This window comes from Bacillus rossius, assembly GCF_032445375.1.
Source record: "Bacillus rossius redtenbacheri isolate Brsri chromosome 9 unlocalized genomic scaffold, Brsri_v3 Brsri_v3_scf9_1, whole genome shotgun sequence".
Lineage (NCBI taxonomy): Eukaryota > Metazoa > Arthropoda > Insecta > Phasmatodea > Bacillidae > Bacillus > Bacillus rossius.
The window spans coordinates 6,143,712-6,168,335 of NW_026962012.1; the positions used below are offsets into that span (position 1 = coordinate 6,143,712).

General features: G+C 43.9%; 1 protein-coding gene across 1 annotated transcript in view; it reads left to right on the forward strand.

Annotated features, from left to right (window-relative positions):
- LOC134542613 (rho GTPase-activating protein 20-like) overlaps nucleotides 1-24,624 on the forward strand; it is a 927,095-nt gene that overhangs the window by 318,366 nt on the left and 584,105 nt on the right. Inside the window, exon 6 of the mRNA XM_063386995.1 lies at nucleotides 1,684-1,786. Coding sequence (XP_063243065.1) covers nucleotides 1,684-1,786 — 103 coding nt within the window. The remainder of the gene's footprint in view (nucleotides 1-1,683; nucleotides 1,787-24,624) is intronic.

Here is a 24,624-nt window from a genome sequence, read left to right on the forward strand (position 1 = left end):
TACGTAGCTTCGTAAATATTAATAAGTTTTAATTTTTGACGTGACAACGTCTAATAAATCGATAAACGCCGGCTGCACGCACGAAAAAGGATGACTCATTGTCCCGTTACGCACATTGTCCCGTTACACACATTGTCCCGTTACGCTCATTGTACGCTTGCGCCGCATCTATCTCTCTTCCACTCGATTGGAACAACCATCGATTTGACTTTTTCGAGGCACATTAAACTTGAAACACTCCCATTCGTTTCCTACTTTTCCTATCATCGTCCTATCCTTAACGGAATAACACAGATTGGAAGAAGTTAAATAGCAAGAAGTATAAAAGATATAGTTAAAATAATCTCTTCTTTAAAGTAATAAACATATTTGAATTAATGAGTGCAAATAAAAGTAAATTTATCACTTAAATTGTAGTTTTCATTTCACTCCTTTGTATCCATGCAAAATAGTGATAATTCAATAAAAATAATTCAATTTTATTCATAAAAATATGCAATCATTTCATCAATGTTTTGTTATGACGTTGTCACGTTAAACTATCGTCCGTAAACCGACTTTACAGACAACCAATTCTTTTAACTTTTAATTGATTATTCTAAGGCCCATACGTGCGCGACACCGCGCGGCCTGTTGTAACAGAGTGCCCCAATAACAGCGGCCAGTGGCTGCACCAGCGCGCGGCCGGACAAGCAAACTACAAAAGAAAAGTGCAATCTGCAAGCCAGCAGCGCGCGCCACTTGCGCCGACGAGTAAGCAGAGCAGCCAGCCCAGAGTCCCATCAGTAAAGTCCCCAAATTTGATTTCAAAAACCCTGGAAATTTTTTGTACCGCGGCAATATAATTTAGTCTATGGAGGATTACCGCAGACAGGAAAAAAAATCTATAAATCAAATAAATTTCAAGAAATTTAAAAGCTGTCTTCCAAATCCGGAAAACGGAGACATTGGTAATATCCTAGTTACAAATCACTTTCAGTAATATTTCATACTACAGAGTAGCTTAATATCTTCTAACTGAAAATTTTTTTAACATAAATTAATGTTCTTTTAATAATCCGTATCTGAATTTATTGACATTAATTCAACATAAGGGATATGAATCATTCTGTATTAATATGAGCGCAATTAACAATCATAATCAATAATGTATCGTTTAAAATTTTTATTAAACACGTCTGCCATTTTTTTTCTGGTAAAAGCGTAAACTGTAAATATGTATTGTGAAGGAAAACATTTTAATTCATTTTATAGCCACTTCTGCAAGTTATGTATGTTTGTTGAATTGTGTTTAGGATAATAATGTGTACTTTTATGAGACTGCCAGAACCATGATTATTTCACCCTAGGATAGACTAAACCTACCTGTATCTGTACCTCGGAGACATAAGACACTATGTCACAAACAAACAAATTTTTAAAGAGAGCATTTAAAAAAATTTTTAATACTGCCTCGCTTGTATACTCGACTATATTACACCCAACATGTGTGGATTTTTGACACATGGCAGATGTTGAGAACGTGAGACGATGGTCGAGTTCATGGTTGAAAGTGAATTTAGCCGGAAAGTGGACATGGTGTGTGATGCCCCCGAGGTGCGGACTGGCAGGTCTCCTCGCCAGTTGGACCGAGGGGACTAGGGGCTGTGCCGTGCTGTAGCCGCGCATGCGCGCGTGTTGCAGGCTGCTCCGCGAGAAGAACGCGACGGACGACGAGTTCGTGGAGCTGTGCAAGCTGCGGCGCGGCGCGGCCCAGGACACGCTGGAGACCCTGCTGGACCTGCCGGTGAGCCGCCCCCCTCGCCCGCCCGACACGCGACACACGACACGCGACACGCGACACACGACACACTCCCGCCTCCACCGCTCCTGGTGCTGCCATCTGCGGCGCGGCCCAGGACACGCTGGAGACCCTGCTGGACCTGCCGGTGAGCCGCCCCCCTCGCCCGCCCGACACGCGACACTCGACACGCGACACGCGACACACGACACACTCCCGCCTCCACCGCTCCTGGTGCTGCCATCTGCGGCGCGGCCCAGGACACGCTGGAGACCCTGCTGGACCTGCCGGTGAGCCGCCCCCCTCGCCCGTCCGACACGCGACACACGACACGCGACACGCGACACACGACACACTCCCGCCTCCACCGCTCCTGGTGCTGCCATCTGCGGCGCGGCCCAGGACACGCTGGAGACCCTGCTGGACCTGCCGGTGAGCCGCCCCCCTCGCCCGCCCGACACGCGACACTCGACACGCGACACGCGACACACGACACACTCCCGCCTCCACCGCTCCTGGTGCTGCCATCTGCGGCGCGGCCCAGGACACGCTGGAGACCCTGCTGGACCTGCCGGTGAGCCGCCCCCCTCGCCCGCCCGACACGCGACACACGACACGCGACACGCGACACACGACACACTCCCGCCTCCACCGCTCCTGGTGCTGCCATCTGCGGCGCGGCCCAGGACACGCTGGAGACCCTGCTGGACCTGCCGGTGAGCCGCCCCCCTCGCCCGCCCGACACGCGACACACGACACGCGACACGCGACACTCGACACGCGACACGCGACACACGACACACTCCCGCCTCCACCGCTCCTGGTGCTGCCATCTGCGGCGCGGCCCAGGACACGCTGGAGACCCTGCTGGACCTGCCGGTGAGCCGCCCCCCTCGCCCGCCCGACACGCGACACTCGACACGCGACACGCGACACACGACACACTCCCGCCTCCACCGCTCCTGGTGCTGCCATCTGCGGCGCGGCCCAGGACACGCTGGAGACCCTGCTGGACCTGCCGGTGAGCCGCCCCCCTCGCCCGCCCGACACGCGACACACGACACGCGACACACGACACACTCCCGCCTCCACCGCTCCTGGTGCTGCCATCTGCGGCGCGGCCCAGGACACGCTGGAGACCCTGCTGGACCTGCCGGTGAGCCGCCCCCCCTCGCCCGCCCGACACGCGACACTCTACACGCGACACGCGACACACGACACACTCCCGCCTCCACCGCTCCTGGTGCTGCCATCTGCGGCGCGGCCCAGGACACGCTGGAGACCCTGCTGGACCTGCCGGTGAGCCGCCCCCCTCGCCCGCCCGACACGCGACACACGACACGCGACACGCGACACTCGACACGCGACACGCGACACACGACACACTCCCGCCTCCACCGCTCCTGGTGCTGCCATCTGCGGCGCGGCCCAGGACACGCTGGAGACCCTGCTGGACCTGCCGGTGAGCCGCCCCCCTCGCCCGCCCGACACGCGACACTCGACACGCGACACGCGACACACGACACACTCCCGCCTCCACCGCTCCTGGTGCTGCCATCTGCGGCGCGGCCCAGGACACGCTGGAGACCCTGCTGGACCTGCCGGTGAGCCGCCCCCCTCGCCCGCCCGACACGCGACACACGACACGCGACACGCGACACACGACACACTCCCGCCTCCACCGCTCCTGGTGCTGCCATCTGCGGCGCGGCCCAGGACACGCTGGAGACCCTGCTGGACCTGCCGGTGAGCCGCCCCCCTCGCCCGCCCGACACGCGACACACGACACGCGACACGCGACACACGACACACTCCCGCCTCCACCGCTCCTGGTGCTGCCATCTGCGGCGCGGCCCAGGACACGCTGGAGACCCTGCTGGACCTGCCGGTGAGCCGCTCCCCCCCCCCCTACCCGCCCGCCCGACACTCTCCCGCCATGCCACCCACTCCTGGATCGGGAAGCCTTCTTTTCACAGACGAGAGAACCAAAACACGAAGTTCCCCGAAGTTCATGCTCGCTTTTTTCCCCCGTATCTTTTATGTAGCCAGGGGCGCAACAACTAAATTTCCAAAAGGGGGGGGGGGGGGCAATATACCTTTTTATAAAGAATCATCGATGCCCCCTATTGAAGCGGGTGGTCCGGGTGTCCTCCCCCGGGAAACATTGTATTTCAAGGTGGAAAATGGTGCTATTTAAGCAGTTTTATTATCTAAAAGTTGATTACACAGTACTTTCTTTGCCCCCGTTTGCCCCCACTTCAAGGTTTCAGAGGGGGGCAAAAGATCTTGCCCCCCCCCCCCTGTTATTGCGCCCCTGAATGTATCTATCCTAACCAAATCAACCGTCCACGATGTTTTAAAGTATTTATAATGTAGCTAACCTAACCTAATTGACCATTAGTATCCTTTTATCAACACATTTACAATGAACAAAAAAAAAACCGAAGATGCACGATCGGGCGTTTGGCTCTCTCGTCTGTGAAAAGAAGGTTTCCCTCCTGGATCCGCCATGCCACCCGCTCCTGGTGCGCGACTTCTAGAAGTCAACCGCGGTGCTGCTATCTGCGGCGGCCGGCGCTAACCAAACTTCAAACAGACCAAGGGAAACTGTTTAGTGAATTTTAACAAATGGCCAGTGTTTTAATAACATTCCTTGTCGGAAATCAGATCCAAAGTCGGTGTTTAGTATTTTATCGGAGCCGTTTCATCATATAGTTTAAATTTTCGCTCTGCATAATCGAATGATTCAGTAGTCGACGTAGGTGGGTGCTCCGGCAGTGAATTCTAGTGGCGGTTGCGGAAACTACTATGGATTCGCGTCACGAAATGAAGTTGAAAACATAATTTGCAAATATTTGTCTATCTCGGCATTATTTTTAAGAATTCTGCGATAAATTTCATGTCCAAGGTTCGTATTATAAGTGTATTTGCAACATGAGAACACATGTGATAGCTCGTTACCGAGGTTAGAACTATGGAGAGTACTGAAAGACTCCTTCACAATTTTTTTGTTGTTTCAATGATTACTCACTAAAAACTCATTTTATAGTGCGGGCCAAAAGTCTCGCGAATTGGGCATCTTAAATCGTTTTAAGGCTCGGTCTCACACGACATTTTGATTTTTTTTAAAGACAATTTCTACCATTTTTATTTGATACCTCCCTTGCATTTGTTGGTCTACCACAAGCGGCGCAAGTCTTCGTTATCGTGATCACTCGTTGAACAAAAATTGAAAATGAGGTATCGAGTTAAAATGTCAGAAATACAACCTAAATAAAAATAATGACAAAAAAAACACGTGAGTGAGTCTTTCAACACTCGCAAGTTGTGCGTAACTTCTGATCTAGGTAACGAGCAGATTAATATGTTCTCATATTGCAAACACGTTTATATTACGAAACTTGGACAAAAATTCTAACGGAGAATTCTTTAAAACAATGCCGAGCGTGATACGTGTACGCAAATTGTGTTTTCAGCAACATTTCTGGACGCTGGAATTCGCTGCCGGAGTAGCTTCGTCGCTTTATCGAATCATTCCATTTGCAGAGCGAAATTTTAAACTAGATTATAAAACGGCTCCGATTATATATATATATAATTGAAAAAATAATATTCACCGGCCTTGGACCTGATTTTTGACAAGTAATTTTATTAAAATATTGCCCATCTTGTTGAAATTCATTAGTCAATAATATAATGTTTCCCTTTTTCTTTGTGAACTTTGGTTCGCGTTACCCGCCACAGATGGCAGCAACGTGGTGACACACACATCCGTTCCATGCGACTTTCGTTCCATTCACGAAATTACTGCTACCAAATGCCGTATAATGAGAGCTAAGACGATACACACAACAAAATCAACATGGCGCGTGAGTCAGAGTCTTGAAACTTGCTTGGAGTGCACCAGCGGGATCAAGAAGTTCCCACATGGCACGGCACACTTGCACTGCCAAAACTCGTTAAGACGCTAGTGCGCGTATCTATGGCCCGTATTCCAGAATACAATACGCTACACCTGTACCACAACGGTATTCCTAGTTCGCGATAGGACAACACCAGTCCCTTGCTTTTAGGAAACGGATTTTAGTGGCCATATCCGTTGCCGATCTCTTTTTAAATTCCGCGCATGCGCAGAGCTCAACTTTTTCGTTGAATTTGTCCAAATGACAGACCTGCGTCTGGCTCCATAAACTCGTAAAAAGTCACTTTTGTGAATATCGGGGGACGTACCAAACGTATTGGTGTGCCAAATGAAACCTTATAATAGCGAAAATACCCTTGAACACTTTTTGTACACTTTAATGATAACAATAAAAATTCGCAAGTTAAAAAGTACTTGAGAAAATGAGAAAAGACGGTTCTATTTTATGTTATGGTGCTGCTATCTCTAGTATTATTCCCGTAACAATTGTATGGATTGTTGCGAGACGTAAGCTAGAATGCGTTTAAACCAATTTCTAGCCTCGCGCAGGGCACCGTTTATTAAAACGGTTGCTTTTTTGTCCCTTACTGGTATTCGGTCTGGAAACGTTCTGGAACACGGTGCGCTAGTTAGGCTACGTTTGTGTCCCAGCAAGGTAGTGTTTATTCGCTATCTTACCCGAACGTCTTGCAATACCACTATGTCTCGCTCTTGAAGCACTACAGGATCAGCATATTTTGAACAGCTAACACTAGCAACACTAGTGGCCATAGGTGTGGATACAAAAATGTGTTATAGATAAATTTTTAGATAATCAATTTTAAAATCTGGTGACAAATATGATGAATTCCTTTTTTTAAGAAACTTGAAGTACTGGAAATTTATTGTTCCCATATATATGCATAGTGATTAAAAGAAACAGTTCTAAGAGAAAATAATGTCGGTAATTTTATTGTCATAATGTTGGTACTTTCTGTATTAAACAAATACAGTGTCCATACTGTGCATGCCGTCGGCCATCTTTCGGACTGCCGCACCGTGGCAACAGCGCCAGGTTTTCACTCAAATATCTTGGGACCGGGAAAATTCGCGGATTCATTACGCGACACGAAAAAATTCTGCTTTTGGTTCACTGTCAATCTGGAGAGTTGTGAACCTTTTAGATACCCTCTTTCAAAGATGTATCGAATCACAAGTCACCCAGTTTAGACGCCTCGCAAGTCAGCAGTCAATGAACAAGTGACTTTTGCAGAGGATCGTGGCGTCTATTGTGGAGATAATTGAACCCGCGACTTTTTGCAGCCCCTACACATATTTTGGTAAGTTCGGGTATGAGTCTCTTAATGTACCTATTTGGCTAAGGCACTTAAAAGAAAAATGCCACTTCACACACGCCTCACCCTCTATCTGACAGCTCTCAAGGCGTTTGATCGGCACTGTTAGTAGCTCCACGGCTACAAGGTAGGTACATATTTCTGAGCTTTAATACTCTCATACTGTTTAAATATTTCTTCATATACTGAAAAAAAAGTACATTCACAAGATATTCCTTTGGAAACCAGTTGGCAAAAAATAGTTTGTAATACTACAACAAAGTTATTGCAAATTTGTACAATACGTAAATATGATTATTATTGCATACATGAAATACGTTTTTCGTTTTAATACCGAGTATTTCTTACGAAAATTTGCGTATAATTTAAATATTTTAATCGATGTTTCATTCAAGAATTTTTTTTTCAACCATGAAAAAGATAATTTAATATTTAATAATTGGAATTTATTTTATTATGCTTATTAATGTGCGCAGTTAATACTGGAAAGCTATTCATGGAACTTTTTAACTACTACAACACAAAGCATGAATGCCCTGGTAATAATCCGAACCCAGTATTACTGCGAACATAATTTTGTATTGAAACAGTTGTTTTCATGTAAATGTAAAAATTTACAGATATCTGTTATGTTAAAGTGAATACAAAGAAAAAATTACGTAGTAAAGATGGGGGAAAAAAATCAGTGAGGAACAAACGCGCGTGCAACATTGTGAGTGACGCCGAGGCTCAGACGCGCGCCTGTGACCGGGGCGCACCACAACGCCGAAATACTACAACGCCGAACGTACAATAACGCCGAAAACCATAACGCCGAATGTCAAATTGACTACAACGCCAACAGCTAGAAAACTGCTGTGTACCACAACGCCGAATTACCACAACGCCGAAATACATTAACGCCGAAAAATGTCATTGCAGGACTACCACAAAGGTTAGGTTAGGTAAGGTTAGCACACAAATTCATTAATTTTTTTTTATTTTGCTCCTGTGGTCCCCCCTCCCCGCAGCAACATTTTTCGGCGTTACTGTATTTCGGCGTTGTGGTACACAGCAGTTTTCTAGCTGTCGGCGTTGCGGTCAATTTGGCATTCGGCGTTATTGTACGTTCGGCGTTTGTGGTATTTCGGCGTTGTGGTAACGACCCCCTGTGACCTTGGCGCGCTGCATGACATGGGGGGTCAGTGGCTGGGCTCGGGGGTGCGCTGATATCTCTCCGTCGGGACCCGTCCACGGAGAAGGGGAAAGTGGCTTCCCGGTCCCCCCTGCCCCCCCCCCCCCCCTGGGACTGTCTGGGGGCGACATCGTTGCTCCAGGGGAAAGGTCGGGGTGATCAATCACACGGAAGATACGCTCCTGTCGCGACTCGACGTCTGTTTGCTCTGCGTGGCTGGCGTGGATACCAGCCTCCCATACCCCCGTGCTGCAGGCTGTTTCAGATACTCAGTTTTACAGGCATGGCTTTTTTTTTAAATATTCCGTCCCACGAAAAAAAAAAAAAAATCTTGTTTCAAGGCTAATCAGTGTTACCAAAATTCTACGTTTACAAACTTCTGTAATTTTAAAACCAGCCAATCAAATAGCTAAATAATGAAATTGGATTGCAGACTGTCGCGATCTCTGTCTGTTACACACGGGAATGCATCTTTCGCGAAATAATGTGATCGCTCATTAGACTGCAGGAATTTAGCGGCCGTCTTCAAGAAAAGCCATTGTTCTATTTGTTGGTCACTGTATGGCTGTGATTGGTGTGCTGACTGTAGACATGTATCTTAAATAAACCCATTCATCTACAAACACAGGCAATGCTGCAATGCTTTACCACTCAGCTGGTCTGGAATTACTTTCACGAAAACTGTATTGCACTAACAAAATACACTATCTGTGCTTTCGAGGCTGAACCGCATCGAAATGGGTGTATCATACAGACGTTTCGCTCTGCATTGCGGCAGGCATCTTAAGCGTCTAACAACATTAGCGGTTACATAACGCTCTTGTTCAGGTGTCCCATGATACGGCGCGCTGCCAGACGTTTGACAGCTTCGCCGATGCGCCTGTGTGTAAGCAATCTACACAGCATCGCTGCATGATGGGTAGCATGACTCGTAGGGAAAAACTGCCGGGTATCTTAAACTATCTCATTTTCGCTTACCAGAGGGTAATGTGTTTCTACAACTGGGCATGCATGTTACTTAAATGGTAACTCGCATGGTAAATTTCTCGAAATATTTATTTTTAAAGATCTATAACTAGCAAGAGAATCGGAACATCACCACACTAGAGTTTAGGGTTCGGTCTCACACGCCAAATTGAGTTTTCGGTTTGTACTTATACCTTTTTCGTGGGATATTTTTAAAATTTAAGTACATACTTAACATATATTCACTCACTGTTCTATCATGCGCGTTCGTAATATTATCATCACTGGCGCGACATTTTACACGCGTGGTATTACACTGAGTGAACATCCGCTGAAAATATTTCTGGCAGAACAAATTCAAGGGAGACATCGAGTTAAAATTCTAGAGATAGCCTTTAAAAAATAATGCAATGACGTGAAAATGAACAGATCAACATGGCGTGTGAATCCAAGCCTCGAGGCGCCAGTCAGGAGTGTACTTGTGTCGGTAAGGCGGGATGACGCTCGCTGGTGCATCTAGCGCGGTGTCTGCTCCCGAGAGAGTTGAGCGGTGACCTGAACATTGTGTGGCGGATAAATGAAGATGAATGTGTTTTGCAAGTCGCCTGAGTTCTTTCATGTATCTTTACCGGGTGTTTCAAGCGTTTTAGCTATTTTTTCACTCATACAGTTTTAAAATGAAATACGAAGAAAAGAACTCACAGAGAAAAAGGTTTGTTTGAATCAAACATATATCTGTTTATATATGGCGAAACAAATATTTACTTGGTGGAACAAATTATTTTGTTAGTTTAACCAAACTCGGTAAGTAACAAAAATAATTTGTTACACCTAACCAAATATACATTTCAGTTGACAAAATCATTTTGTTGGGTCAACAGAATCTTTCCTACTACAAAATATTTATTTGAATTAACTAAATATATTTATTTCGCCATATATAAACAAATATTTAATTGAGGCAAACAAACCTTTCTCTCAGTGTACTGATCGGCCGTCAGAGACCCAGCAGTTGCGGAATGGAGCCGCGCGCCGTGCTGCCGGACCCGGGGCAGGCGCGGCGGTGAAAGTGGCCGGCCCCAGCACGGGCCTCACGACACCCGACACTCGACACTCGACACTCGACACTCGACACTCGACACTCCGGGTGTCCGCATAAGTCCGCACCGGTCGCACGACTCTCTCACGGGGCAGCCGGTCATGCAATCCGGCACGCTTGCGAAGGCTGGAGGTGACGATGCGATTTACAAAATTGACGAGTCCAGCTGTTCGCCCAGAAACTAGAAAAAAAAGGGGGGAAGTTTCTGTAAAGTCGGTTTACGGACGATAATTTTACTTGATAACGTCATAAGAAAAAATTGATGAAAAATTGCATACTTTTTAATTTTCAAACATTACATTTTTTTTAATTTAACTTAAATAATTTGTTTAAATATAATTATGAACAATTACTTAAAAAAGCCCGCCTTAACCTGTTTGATATTATAGAAGATTTTCTCGCACGGTGGTTGGCCGGTTGATGCACGCTCGGCTCAGGCGGAACGTGACAATTTTCCGTGCGTGCAGCCGGCGTTCATCGATTTATAAGACGTTATCACGTCAAAAAATATTCATCATGTACATATTTACCCTTAAAATCTCTTTGAGGGTCTGACCCGGGGAAGAAGTGAGTAACTATATTCCGTGTCACGTAACTTGTAACACGTTATTTGAAATATTCATGCTATGGGAATGACACATTTGAAAGAAGTTCATGCCATAACTGTATTTTGCCTGATCTCGGGAGCATGTGTCAGTTTCCGAAACGTCGTAACTGTTTTTGTCTGGGTTTGAGTCCCTTTAGCGTCTATTACTTACGAAGGTTCAGTTTGTTCCTGCGGACAGTGAACCTTTAGAAAAAATAGAAGACTCGGAGATCAAAACTAAGTAACTTTAAACCCTAAAACATAATGAAATTGTCAATACCGAAGTTCGAAACAGTATCAGTAGTTTTCTTTTTATATATGTACATAGTATCATAATGTCTTAAAACTGAATTATTTCTATCACAAACAAATACGTGTGATTATCATAGTCCGCATCTGATTTTACTTACAATAATAATTAAACGTTAGTGATACAAACAATTAAAATTGAACACAATACAAAATATTTATTATTTTGCATCATCAATGCCAATAGGTCATCTATCTTTTCAAAGTTCGATCATAAAAGTCCACTCGTTTTGTGTTTCTGAATGTAATGCTGTTCACGTAGTTGTGATGGAAATGGAATCAGTGCAAACTGTATTTTGTGCAGGAGAATATTTTTTTTCTGTTTCGCTTGTTTGTTAAAATGCGAATTAATATTAATTTGTATTTTTTTTATCTGCCATCTTGCCAGATATGCCGATGACACAGGAAAAATAACATTAGATGGGACATGGGAAATGGAGAAAACTCAATAAACTTTGGCTGAAATAAGAGTGTGGGTGAATGGGCTTAAGCCTGAGATACGCCTGGATCCTGGCGACCCGGATCCTTCCCGCATATTTTTAGACTAACTTCTGCTGCAGAAAATAAAAACGACACATTTTGATGTGAAAACATTTATTTGATCGTTACAGCGATAGTCGGTCGAACTTTCTTGCGTGATAAAAATACCGTCAGATTTGAATCTCTAGTAACTAAGATACTAATAATTAGAGACCTGTAAAATTCGCGATTTCAAATCCCTAAAGGATATACTCCATGATCCTCTACGCACTCGTGCAAATTACATCTGCTGATTGGTTACCGACTCGTAACACCTGTTGACTGGAATGATCGTGATTCGCTAATTCTTCTGTTAAAGATTTTTCATATGCCCAGAGTCCTTCAGATAAACTGTGGCCCCATCACTGAAGCAAAATAATATCAAAAGTATTTGGACTCTATCCTATCGCGAAATGAATCCGCGAATTTTACCGGTCTCTACTAATAATGCGTTAACAGTGGTTGGGCCCACAACGGATAGAAAATGTCTGTACGTGTTTGTCTCGCAGTGTTTGTTTCGCCTGTGACGTCATCGTACCAGTGTAGGTGCATGCGCGTGATTGTGTAAAGTTATAAATCGGTATAGTGTGTAAAAGCGTTTGGCTAGTGCATTGATTCGGGAGTTACTGTGAAGAGCTTGCAGAGCACTGCTAGGATCAAAATTGAGACAATAAAAATATTCGCCGGACTATAAGTTAAAATCTGTGTTAAATTGAAAATTAAAAAAAAATTAAATATTTCGTCTGATATGACTCGTAAATATGCTCGGAATGGTAGGGTAGGCAAGCCAGAGGAAAGCTTGGGTCGAAAGGAATCCAAAAAGCCTAAAGATCCAGTGCCGAGCGACTGCGAGAGAGAGCTACGGCAGCGTTGAAAAGGAAATGAAAAAACAAAACGGCGCAAAGTGATTACGTAGCTGACCAGTGACAGTCCAAACGTATACGGATCATGAAACCATTTTATTAAAGAGATTGAAAATTAATTACAAATTAATACGAAACACTTATGATTTATCCTGACGAAAAATCTACGGCGCTAACCCATACTATTACAAAAAATTCCTTTGGAAACCAGTTGCCAAGAAATAATTCCTAATACTTCAAGACAACTACAATTTAAATTTTACAACACATTTATACGGTTATTTTTGCATGAACGAAATACGTTTTCTTGGAAACGATACTGAATATTTATAATAGTCGTGTTTACGAAAACTTTTAAGTATTGTTTGATGTTTAATACTATTGTTTTTTAAAACCACGATAAAGATAATTGAATAGTCTTTATTTTTTATCATGCTTATTAATGTGAACCGTTAATACTGGAAAGTTATTCAGAGAACATTAGTACAAATAACTTTAACTAATAAATTAAATGGGACAACACAAAGCATAATTGCAAGGGTAAGAATACCGAACCCAGTAGTAATGCAAACATTTTTTTCTGTAGCGATACAGCTTCTTTTATGTCAATGTACGTACAGATTTACAAATAAATATCTGTAATTTTGCATGATGGTTTCAGATCCATCTAGAAACAAAATTTACTGTGTGGGCTAAAATAAAAGAACGACACAGGAGAAGTGACGGTAATGTTAGCCCTTGCCACGTGATCTGGCTAGGACGTAGCAGGACGCCTATCTCCTCTTCTACTCCCAACCACACACACGCACCTGTTGGTGTTAACTGCGGAAGAAAGTCGGCCCATACATTACAAGGCTGCGGCCTGCGATGGCGTACTGTCATTGGGTGTCGGCGTGTTGGTGAAGGGAGGGGGAAGCGAATGAACATGTTCTCGATCGATCACCGAGAATATCCCCCCCCCCCCCAATTATCCCTTCCGTACACCGCCTTGTTATTAAAATGTGTATGCGCCGCCCGAATGTCGTCTGGAGTGGGATTAGAAAACTCCACCGCTATCGCCGGAAAACTACTAGGTGCGTTCGATAATTTTTTTTTTTTTCCCATGTTGCGTGTAGAAAGCCGCGGTGTGAAGCGTGTTGTTTATGAGAAGGATGTGTATAAAAGCGACCGTGTGTTTGATTTACCGGCGAGTGTTCCGAGGGGGGAGACCGACGAAAGTCGCCGCGTGACACTCGGAGGAGGAATTACTTAGGCCAGGCACACACGGAATGAGACACGACATTTTGTCTGATAGCATTTTCCTCCCGTGTATTCAAACAAAAGCAATCAGACGCGGCACGACGCCACAAAACGGTCGCGATGATACACGAGGAGACAACATCGAATGACTGTTCCAACTTCGTCAAGAGTAGACCGTCTGGTGGCTGCAGGGTTCTGCGCATGCGCAAAGGTAAAAAAAAAAAAAAAAAAAAAAAAAATTGGACAACTAAGACATGACATGGTGTGTTTGTTACTAAACTAGTTGGAGACTGATTTTATTGTTTATTTAATTTGAGCAAATATTCATTTGAAAAGTATTTTAATTGATTTTTACTCAGTATGGAGTTGGATACAAATCGATTAGTATGTTTAGTACAGGAAACACCTATTTGATATAGTCTAATCCATATTTGAAGGAGTATCAAGACAAAAATTTGATTTCAAGATTGTGGGAAGAAATAACGTAACGAAAATACACGAGCCATCGTGTGCTGTCGATCCATGTCGCGACCATAGTGAGAAGTAAGGGAGTTGGTGTGTACAGTCTTTGCCGTGTTAATACTTGAAGTCAAAATGATAACATTCCCCCACCCCCATTCCTATGTGCAGAGCAAAAAATGTTTGGTTATAATGTTTAATACTAATTCATTGCAGATTTTGTTGGTATTATGTTTAACAGTATTCACTACATAATGGCATATTTACGAGTCTTCCTGGCGTGTTCATTTCAAGCTATTTTAAAAATTTAGAGCATATAATACTTCATACAGCTACGATTGGTTTTTCCATCAAAATATGCTAATGATTTGCCTTCATGGGGGAGAAACTCTTATTTGCCTAAACTAAGGCCAGTCTTTCTCAGTAGTTTCGTGCCGACTCGCTAGTTAGTAGTTTTTATAATGTATTTTTAACATAGCTTCAGTGATTGTGAGAAGAAATGCGTAAAGTATTATCAGGCAAAAATAAAAAACAGTGAAAATTGATTCACTTTATTTTGGCTGTCACATATTTTGTGGTTGTGGCATACCACAAATTGTGCATCTCCGTCACATATTTTGTGGTTGTGGCATACCACAAATTGTGCATCTCCGACTCATCATAATGCATTAAGTTTTTTTTTCGCACAGCTTAAATCTCTTTTGCTAAGCAGTAGCTCGTAGTAGTAGTTAAATTAACGAGGTCAAGCTAACACTATGGTTTTTGACTTACCGTCTGAGCTGTATTTGGAAGTAGGCTAGTTACCAGCCGACCGGACAGATGGCGTCACATGTCGCGCCGCACATGGTAACAGTTTTCCACCGCGATAGTCGCACTTGCACATCTCCGTTGCTCTGTGGTGGCCCTCGACTCGAGACCCCGCGGACTGACGGGAAGCCTTCGTTTCACACACGAGAGAGCCAAAACCCGAAGTTCATGCTCGCTTTTTTCCCCGTATCTTTAGTGTAGCTATCCTAACCAAATCAACCGTCCACAATGTTTTAAAGTATTTATAATGTAGCTAACCTAACCTAATTGACCATTAGTATCCTTTTATCAACACATTTACAATGAACAAACAAATAACCGAAGATGCACGATCGGGAGTTTGTCTCTCTCGTCTGTGAAAAGAAGGCTTGCCGCGGACTGACAGCTCCGTGGTCGCTGTGTGAGCACACACGCCCCTCGTCCCAGCTGCCCGCTGCCTGTCGCGGGGGTCGACATCCGGACCCGGCTGGATTATTCATGAGGCCTCCGCCGAGGAGCTGATTGTCGGGGCGCCTCGTCGTGATCCTGGGCTCATCACACTCGGCGCTGTGTCGGAGATTGCCAGTGGTGCTAACTACTGAATAGTATAGCCCACCCAAATATTTACAGTTTTTTTCTTTACAAATCCAGGATTAATATGGTATTTTGGAACACTTTTATTTGTATGAAACTCGGGGACTTTTGCAGTAGCTATTTTGGCGAAAATTTCTTTATCTTAAAACATGTTGTGACATTAAAGGCATGCCTCAAGTCTTCACCGTAAGTCAATTAAAAGATAAAACATGACTTTTTTAAAATTTATGTTTTTATTACCTAATTTATTTTTAATTTTATATTAATATTCTTATTTTTAATTGCCTTCTAAAATATTAAACCCATTGGATATAATTTTTTAGATAGAAAACTTTTAAATAGTAGTAAAAAAACACTGGAAATCAAAATGGTGCAAGTATCAGGTTTATATTGAAATTTCTATGAACATTTTATTGTATTTCATATCATTATTGTAATTTTCTTGTGCTAACTTGTACCCGGGGTCTCGTCGGATACCAGGAGCTCGCAGCGCCGGGGACGCTTCGGGTGCGACTCAGAGCCGGCCAAGTGCAGCTTCCCGCGTCGTCCGCCACGTTTCCCCACTCGGGGAACAGATCCCCTGCCGCTTTGGATACAAAAAAGTGATTGCACCTTTTTTACATGCTTTATATTAGCTTCACCTGTATGTTTGTCTGTCCGTCTGTAACTCTGTCTGTCCGTCTGTAACTCTTTCGACTAAGTTTTCTTTTCTTGCAAAGCACATACTTTTACCAGTTTCAATTGTTCCTTCCTCTGTGCTAGCCTTTCAGCTTGCTTAACTATTTTTTTTTATTTTTTTTTACATGCTTTATATTAGCTTCACCTGTATGTTTATTTGTCTGTCCGTCTGTAACTCTTTCGACTAAGAGTGAGTGGCTCATCACTGTAAAATGTCCCACCAATTTCATTACGTTCGTTAGCCGAGCGGTCTAAGGCGCGCGACTTCTGTGACATCAGCTTTCGGATTCAGCGATCGTGGGTTCTACTCCCAGCCACGCCGGAAAACCTAAAAACATGTTTTTTTTTTTTGTTTTTTTTCGGTAAATTCTAAGATTATATCCATACATCTAACTGTAAATGATTCGGAGAGACTTTACCATTTCTTTGTGACGTTGCAACTCCAAATAGTTATCTCAGATGGTAATAGGTAGTGTCGGTAACTCATTTCCCTATGATAATTATACATAAATATAGTTTAAAAAACTAAAAAAAAACACGCTTTTAAAGAATATCAAACTAAAAAGTTAAAAATAAATATAGTTTAAAAAACTAAAAAAACATGCTTTTAAAGAATATCAAACTAAAAAGTTAAAAATAAATATAGTTTAAAAAACTAAAGAAACATGCTTTTAAAGATTATCAAACTAAAAAGTAAAAAAATAATTTTAAAATTTAATTTATGACAATAGTATATAAGCAATACTAGTATAAATGAGAAAAAAGCATGGGGCGCTTAATATACAAAAAATATGGCACAAAGCGCCTCAAGCTTTTTTCTCATTTATACTAGTATTGCTTATATACTATTGTCATAAATTAAATTTTAAAATTATTTTTTACTTTTTAGTTTGATAATCTTTAAAAGCATGTTTCTTTAGTTTTTTAAACTATATTTATTTTTAACTTTTTAGTTTGATATTCTTTAAAAGCATGTTTTTTTAGTTTTTTAAACTATATTTTTTTGTATTTGGTTGTTTGGCTATTTGGTAATCTTCGTCATTTTTTTTTTACGTTCGTTATGTTTAATTTGTCAGTTTTATTAAATATTTCAGTCACACTTTGTCATTTACAAAGACATATTTTTTATTTATTTTAACCTAACAATTTTTTATATTTTATGTAATAATAATTTAATACTCCAATTATAATACATTTTAATATATAATTTTTATATTGTAACATTTCACACCATGGTCCACACATTCAAAGTTTAATCAATTCATGTATAATTAAGATATCCATATCCACTTCAGTTGACGAATAGAGAGAAAGGGTTAACTTTTGACATATTGTAGTGAGGAATTCAGCCAATATAAAGGACTCCAACCCACATCCCTCGCACCGAGAGCCGGCGTGCAGCCGGGCGCCAACGAACCACCTAGCCACCTAGCCACCTAGCCAAATAGCCACCAAGCCACCGAGTCAAATAGCCACCGAGCCACCGAGTCAAATAGCCACCGAGCCACCGAGCCACCTATCCAAAAAGTCACCTAGCTACCGAGCCACCGAGCCACCGAGCTACCGAGTTACCGAGCCACCGAGTCACCGAGCTACCGAGCCACCGAGCTACCGACCCACCGAGCTACCGAATCACCGAGCCACCGAGCCACCGAGCCACATAGCCACCGAGCCACCGAGCCACCGAGCCACCTATCCAACACGTCACCTAGCTACCGAGCCACCGAGCCACCGAGCTACCGAGCCACCGAGCCACCGAATCACCGAGCCACCGAGCCACCGAGCTACCGAGCCACCGAGCTACTGAGCCACCGAGCCACCGAATCACCGAGCTACCGAGCCACCGATCTACCGAGCTACCGAGCCACCGAGCCACCGAATCACCGAGCCACCGAATCACCGAGCCACCGAGCTACCGAGCCACCGAGCCACCGAGCCACCGAGCCACCTAATCACCGAGCTACCGAGCCACCGAGCCACCGAGCTACCGAGCCACCGAGCCACCGAGCTACCGAGCCACCGAGCTACCAAGCCACCGAGCCACCGAGTTACTGAGCCACCGTGCCACCGAATCACCGAGCCACCGAGCTACCGAGCCACCGAGCCACCGAATCACCGAGCTACCGAGCCACCGAGCTACCGAGCCACCGAATCACCGAGCCACCGAGCCACCGAATCACCGAGCCATCGAATCACCGAGCTACCGAGCCACCGAGCCACCGAGCTACCGAGCCACCGAGCCACCGAGCCACCGAGTTACCGAGCTACCGAGCCACCGAGCCACCGAGCTACCGAGCCACCGAGCCACCGAGCTACCGAGCCACCGAGCCACCGAGCTACCGAGCCACCGAGTTACTGAGCCACCGTGCCACCGAATCACCGAGCTACCGAGCTACCGAGCCACCGAGCTACCGAACCACCGAGCCACCGAATCACCGAGCTACCGAGCCACCGAGCCACCGAGCCACCGAGTTACCGAGCTACCGAGCCACCGAATCACCGAGCTACCGAGCCACCGAGCCACCGAATCACCGAGCTACCGAGCCACCGAGCTACCGAGCCACCGAGCCACCGAGCCAGCGAGCCACCGAGCCGCCGAGCCGCCCGCATCTCCACGTGCGCTGAGTGTGGGGAGGCGGGGTGTCGGGACTCGACAGCCCGGCTGCCCCACCCCCGAGCTCCGGACGCCTGCCAACTAGCGGCGAGAAGGCAATAAAAGCGTTTATTTTTTGCCGACCACGGCGGTGCTGCCCGCGTGTTAATGACGACACGTCTGTCGTGAGGTCACGTGCGCATCCCGCCCGTCTTCGGGGAACGAGGCGTCAGGGAAAGAATGGGAAAAGGTGGGGGGTAATAAAAGCACTCCACAGCTGGACACGAGGCAATAACGAGGGAGATTATTGGCGTGCAAAAACCTGTTTCGCCCGCACAGTCTGTTTCGCCGGGGCATTGTTTCCCTCTCCACTCCCATCCCTCCCATCACGGCAGGGGAGTGCAACAACCCCCTGCAATTCCCTGTTCTTTCTCTTTCTTTTCATCGCCCCGGGAGTAGCTGGCTGCTGTGAGGGCGTGAACCTGGTAGCGACGAGACTCAACTCGCAGCCTGTGGCAACCTCGCGGTAGGCTTGCTCGGAATGTTGCATGGACACGCCTTTAGCCTTCTAATTGCTGTTGATTGCGAGATCAACCGACATGCATTGGCTTTCAGGGAGCTTTGCTCTTCGAAACCCCGCGAGCTGCTTGGTTTTGTTTGCAGAGAATGATATTGGTACACAATCAGAACATTCAAATATTTTTAAGACTACTGCAGACACCCGCCTGTTTCTTCCACGTGTGAGTTTGCCTCGTTGTAACGAAAAAGTCGAATTACTGCGTTGAAGACCCAGTTATCTGGAATTACAAAGAACTCTTCGTTTATTTGAGGTGAATTCTTCGTAGCAAAGTCTGTAAATTTACTGTAATTTCTATCAGTGTGATGTTACTGATCAGTAGCCAATTATTTAGGAACACCAATTCTTACGCTTACGGCTACAACTCCCTCTTCTCCCGCCATTATCGCAATGTCCGAAACCGCGTTGTCTGCCGAGACTTCCCTGCAGTAGCTTCGGCAGGAGTGTAGCCTCCAACCCAGACGCCGAAAGCACCATTCCTCGGCAGCCTATCGCGGATATAAGGTACGCTCGCCATTGACCTCAGCTGCTCAGCAGGATAGGGAATGTTTTCGTGGTAACAGCTAGAGTGCTTAAAGCTCCAGGGAGAATTCAGTGGACGTCAGATTAGATAAAGGAAGTTCTCCAGGTCTCCAGACGTGGGCAGAGAGTTGCGGCAAATTAAGTCCCCCCCCCCTTGTTAACTTATAACATAATGCTGTTGGTGTAGTTGGAAAAAGAGAAAATTCCGTCGAAGACATGCGGCAATTGGAGCCTTGTAGACGTGTAGCTTCGTAGTCAAGTACTCATGTATACATGAAGTTCTGTAGTATCGTAACTTCGTAGCCTCTTGGTCTTGTAGTCAAATAGAGCAAGGCCTAAGACTATTTGGAGTTAAATACTTTTGACATCATTGATTGTTGGAGCCATAGACAGTTGGTGCATTTGTAGCTGATGGAACTTTGGAGCTTTGGAGCTGTTGTCTACCGCCATGCAACCTGCAGCACGCCAGACTGGTCTTTGTTTGCGGGAATCTAAACGTGCCCGCCACACTTTAATTTTTTTTAATGGAACAGAAGTATTCTGTCAAACTACGGATATTAGTACATTTGTACATTTACATCAAAACAGCTGTATCACTACAAAATAGTCTTGATGTAGGCTTTTGGACATACGCCATTGCTATGCTCATGTATGTCTGTAGAAGAAAACTACAAAAAACACAAAAGACAAAAACACAAATTAAGCAAAAAATTTCTGTTGTCAGGATACCTATAAACACCACACAATACTCCACAACAGGAATATGGTCAACAAATAAAGAAAAACAAAGAAAAATGGACTAAAAAAACGAAAAACCTCCACAAATGATGACAGATAACACTACAAAATAGTGTTCGCAATTATACATAGTGTCCATAATATCAATATACAGTTTCAGTGGTATATTATAACAGTTTAATTTAGACTATTTATAACAAATCATACATCAAATTTAAGAGTAACTAACCTAAATGTTTTTTTTTTTTTTTTTTTAAGTTCTATGAGTACTCCTTTTGTTATACGGCAAACATCCAACCTAAAGTTCAATTCTTCCCACACTTTGGTTAATACATCCGGAGTAATGGAAGCAATTGCCTCTTCGAATATGGTCTCAATCCTGGCAAATCATTAGATAGCGGCGGAACGTAGACACGATCTTTTATAAAGACCCAAAGGAAAAAAAAAATCTCATGGCGTTATGTCAGGTGAACGTGGAGGCCAGCGAAAAAGAGCTCTGTCGTCTCGATCATTACGACCAATCCAACGGTCAAGGACTTCGGCATTCAACCACTCTCGTACAAATATATTCCAATGGGGAAGGGCTCCATCCTGTTACCAAATAAAGTTTATAGGTCCACCCTCTACTAATTGGAGAAATAGCTATTCTTTCGCGCTGCAAGCGAGAAAACAAAGCAGTATTCGCGCGTGCGTTTATCTAAAACTGTTTGAATTACTCTTTTATTGTGACATTGAACCAACACTCTACCACGCTTACAGTTGAATTTTATGACTGGGACATCCTTTTATGGACATGGTTTCCGACTCTTACCCAGGTATTTATGCTTTTGGTTTTCCCTATACCATACTTCTAAAAGTTATTTGTGAACCGTTGCCTGAACAGCTTTACAGTATTAAATGCGCACATCAATAATCATAATGCAATAAAATAAAGACCAATTATTAACTTTTAATTTATTTGTCATGGTTTAAAAAAACTATGCTTCAATGAAACAGCAATTAAAATATAGAATTATACACCAAGTTTCGTAAGAAATACTCGGTATTATCTCGAAAAACGTATTTCATATATGCAAAAATAATCATAGCTATGTGTTGTACAAATTTACAATATCTTTCTTGTAGCCTAGTACTGCAAACTGTTTTTAGCAACTGTTTTCTGAATGAATCTTTTCTAAAAATACAAAAAAAAAATGTTTGTGTGTGTGCAACAGCCATCAGAAACACGCGTGACGTAACGCAAGCCTCGTCACGCACGTCTCTGATCGCCTTGGCGCGCCTGCGTCTCGATCCCCATGTGTGATGGCAAGTTACGCCACCTTGTAGGGAAGGAGAGGGGGGTGGTAAAGCCGCAATCAGCTGATCGCCGCCCGCCATGTCCACCCGGCAGCGGCGGGGGTGGGGGTGGGGGTGAGGTCGCGCGAGGCGGCCCGGCCACGGCGTAGGAGGAGCCCTGCCCCCCCCCCCCCCCCCCGGGCACCGGACATGCCACTGCTGCGATCCCGAGAGCCGCACGTCGGAGGCGTGGCGGGGTCGCCCGCTCATTCCCTTCTTCCCCCCCGCCCACTCGCCGGGCGGGGCAGTGGCGTGACCGAGAATTTCGTTTGGGAAGGGTCCAACCAATCTCAAACATTTTAAGGGTCATAACTGATAGTATATCCCGTGAACGAGTGTACTTTTTTGACGAATTAATATGAGGTATTTAAGCTGTCATATCATACTAATTATTGCCTAAAAATACTTTTTTCTTTCCAAAAACTAAGTCAGCCAAAAATTTTCCAATATTTCACTAACGATGGATGGATATATATGTGTGTGTGTATGTATATATATATATATATATATATATATATATAGATACACACACACACACATTCTCGAACTAAAATGTTGATAAATATAACTATCAATTAAGTGCACACCTACAAAAATAGGTATTATCATCGGTAAAAAAAAATCAGTAAAATAATATAAGTAGTATATTTTGACCTATTCTAGCACAGGATTCATTATGGGAAAGGGGTTATCAGTACATCGTATTGGATGATATAGTGGCCGCCATATTGGAGGACATTAACCTTTGACCACTCTCTTGGATCATGTCATGGCTATTATCTTGTATGACCGTTTACCTTGACCCCGGCTGGTATATTTTACGACACCACTGCCGTCATTTGGATTCTTGAAAATTGCAGAGACCATCATGCTTGTGGTTGCTACCTATATTGTTTTCATTTTAAAGTGGTTCACATCTTTTTTTGTGTTTGTTCCTTGAGTGCGTCTCTGTTGCTCTGTCGTGCCAATAAACTCGATGTCCCAATACCTACAAGTATTTTCATACTTAGTAGGTACCTACACTGGATTTAATATTTTATATAAATTTTTCGTTAAGTGAGCATATTCGAACCATGAAAGGCCAGACCTGTGACATGGAAAAGTTAACCACACGACTGTCAGAAACATTTTATTTTATCTTTACGTGTTTTATTTGTTCACTAACACAATGAAGTAATTCGTGTGTAATTGTGTACCCTGCTATTTTTAACAGTGTACTTTGTCCAACGTACAAAAATAATATTGGTTTGCATGTTTTTTTTTTACGTTATTCTTTCTAAGGAACTTGTTTGCACCAAAGTGCAACGTAACACCACTGAAGAAAAAAATGTTTCCGATCCCAAACGCCTTTTTTTTCTCCTCCTGGCCTCAGTTCAAACCCCGACCTCTGACCGCGCATGAGCTCGACTGCGTCATGAATGCTCCCGACGTCACCGCAGCTGCGACGGGAGTGTGACGTCACGGCGACTGCTGGTCGCGAACCCGAGTGACTCTTCGCAGACAATGCCGCGCGCCAGTCACAGTGTCGACACCAACCTCAACAATAGCAACAACAACAAATCAGAGGTAGCGCAGGGGTTTGCGTCACACGATTGTGCACAGAGGTTAGGGCGAGACCTCCGAGATTATAGTGGCCTCCGCACCTCTTGGATGCCGACTTGGTGCTCATCAATTTATGAGTCATGCCGGGGTGAAGAAATGTAACCCGCCCAGTCTAAGTGGTTTTTTTAAATGGTTTACGAGGTAATTCTCTGGAAACTAGTTGACAAAATATATTACTGACCAGCTTTAAAAAAAATATTAATCTGATTTTCCCCACAGCTTGAAAAATATTTGGTGTCAAAATACGTCCTCCTCCCTCCCCCCTTCTCCACCTTACGTAAATAAATGACCTGAGGATCAAAAGTCTCTGCCAGAAACTTCCTCTACCCCCTCCCCCCAACCCATCAACTTCTTTGCTCTTCTCTGCTCTGCTCTGAAGGAAATCTTGAATTTGGAAGAACATGTAGAAATAAAACGGTTGTTTGGTTTGTGATAATTTTTTCTTTATGGAAACAGTTACATAAAATTAAATTTACCATTATTATGTATATACTGTACAGTCATTTTGTAGACCTGTAGGCTACTATCTAGTGTATTTTTTGAATATGTTTGTATTATTTTTAAATTTTATATGAAGACGAATAAATTAATTTTCGTACTGCGTAATCGCACGAACATGAAACGCCTTTTTAAAGGATATGTAGCAGTACTATCTGAGAAATTAAGTTAGTGTAATAAATCAAAGCAACTATTGAGTTAGATTCCATCCTTCTCTTAGTGCAACTGGAACAAGCTCAATTCAGGAATGATGCAAATTATTGGCATTATATGTATCACGCTTGAGTTACAGGTACATTCCTTGTGCTAAAATACTATCTTGGTTATTGCCGAATGCAGTGTGTTGCCAAACTAGAAATAATAATATAAGTCTGTGATTAATTTAGTGCTATGCTTTAAGCCTAGGAGGTTTGAGCCGGTAATTATCTCGTGTTCGTGTGTTTTAAAATCT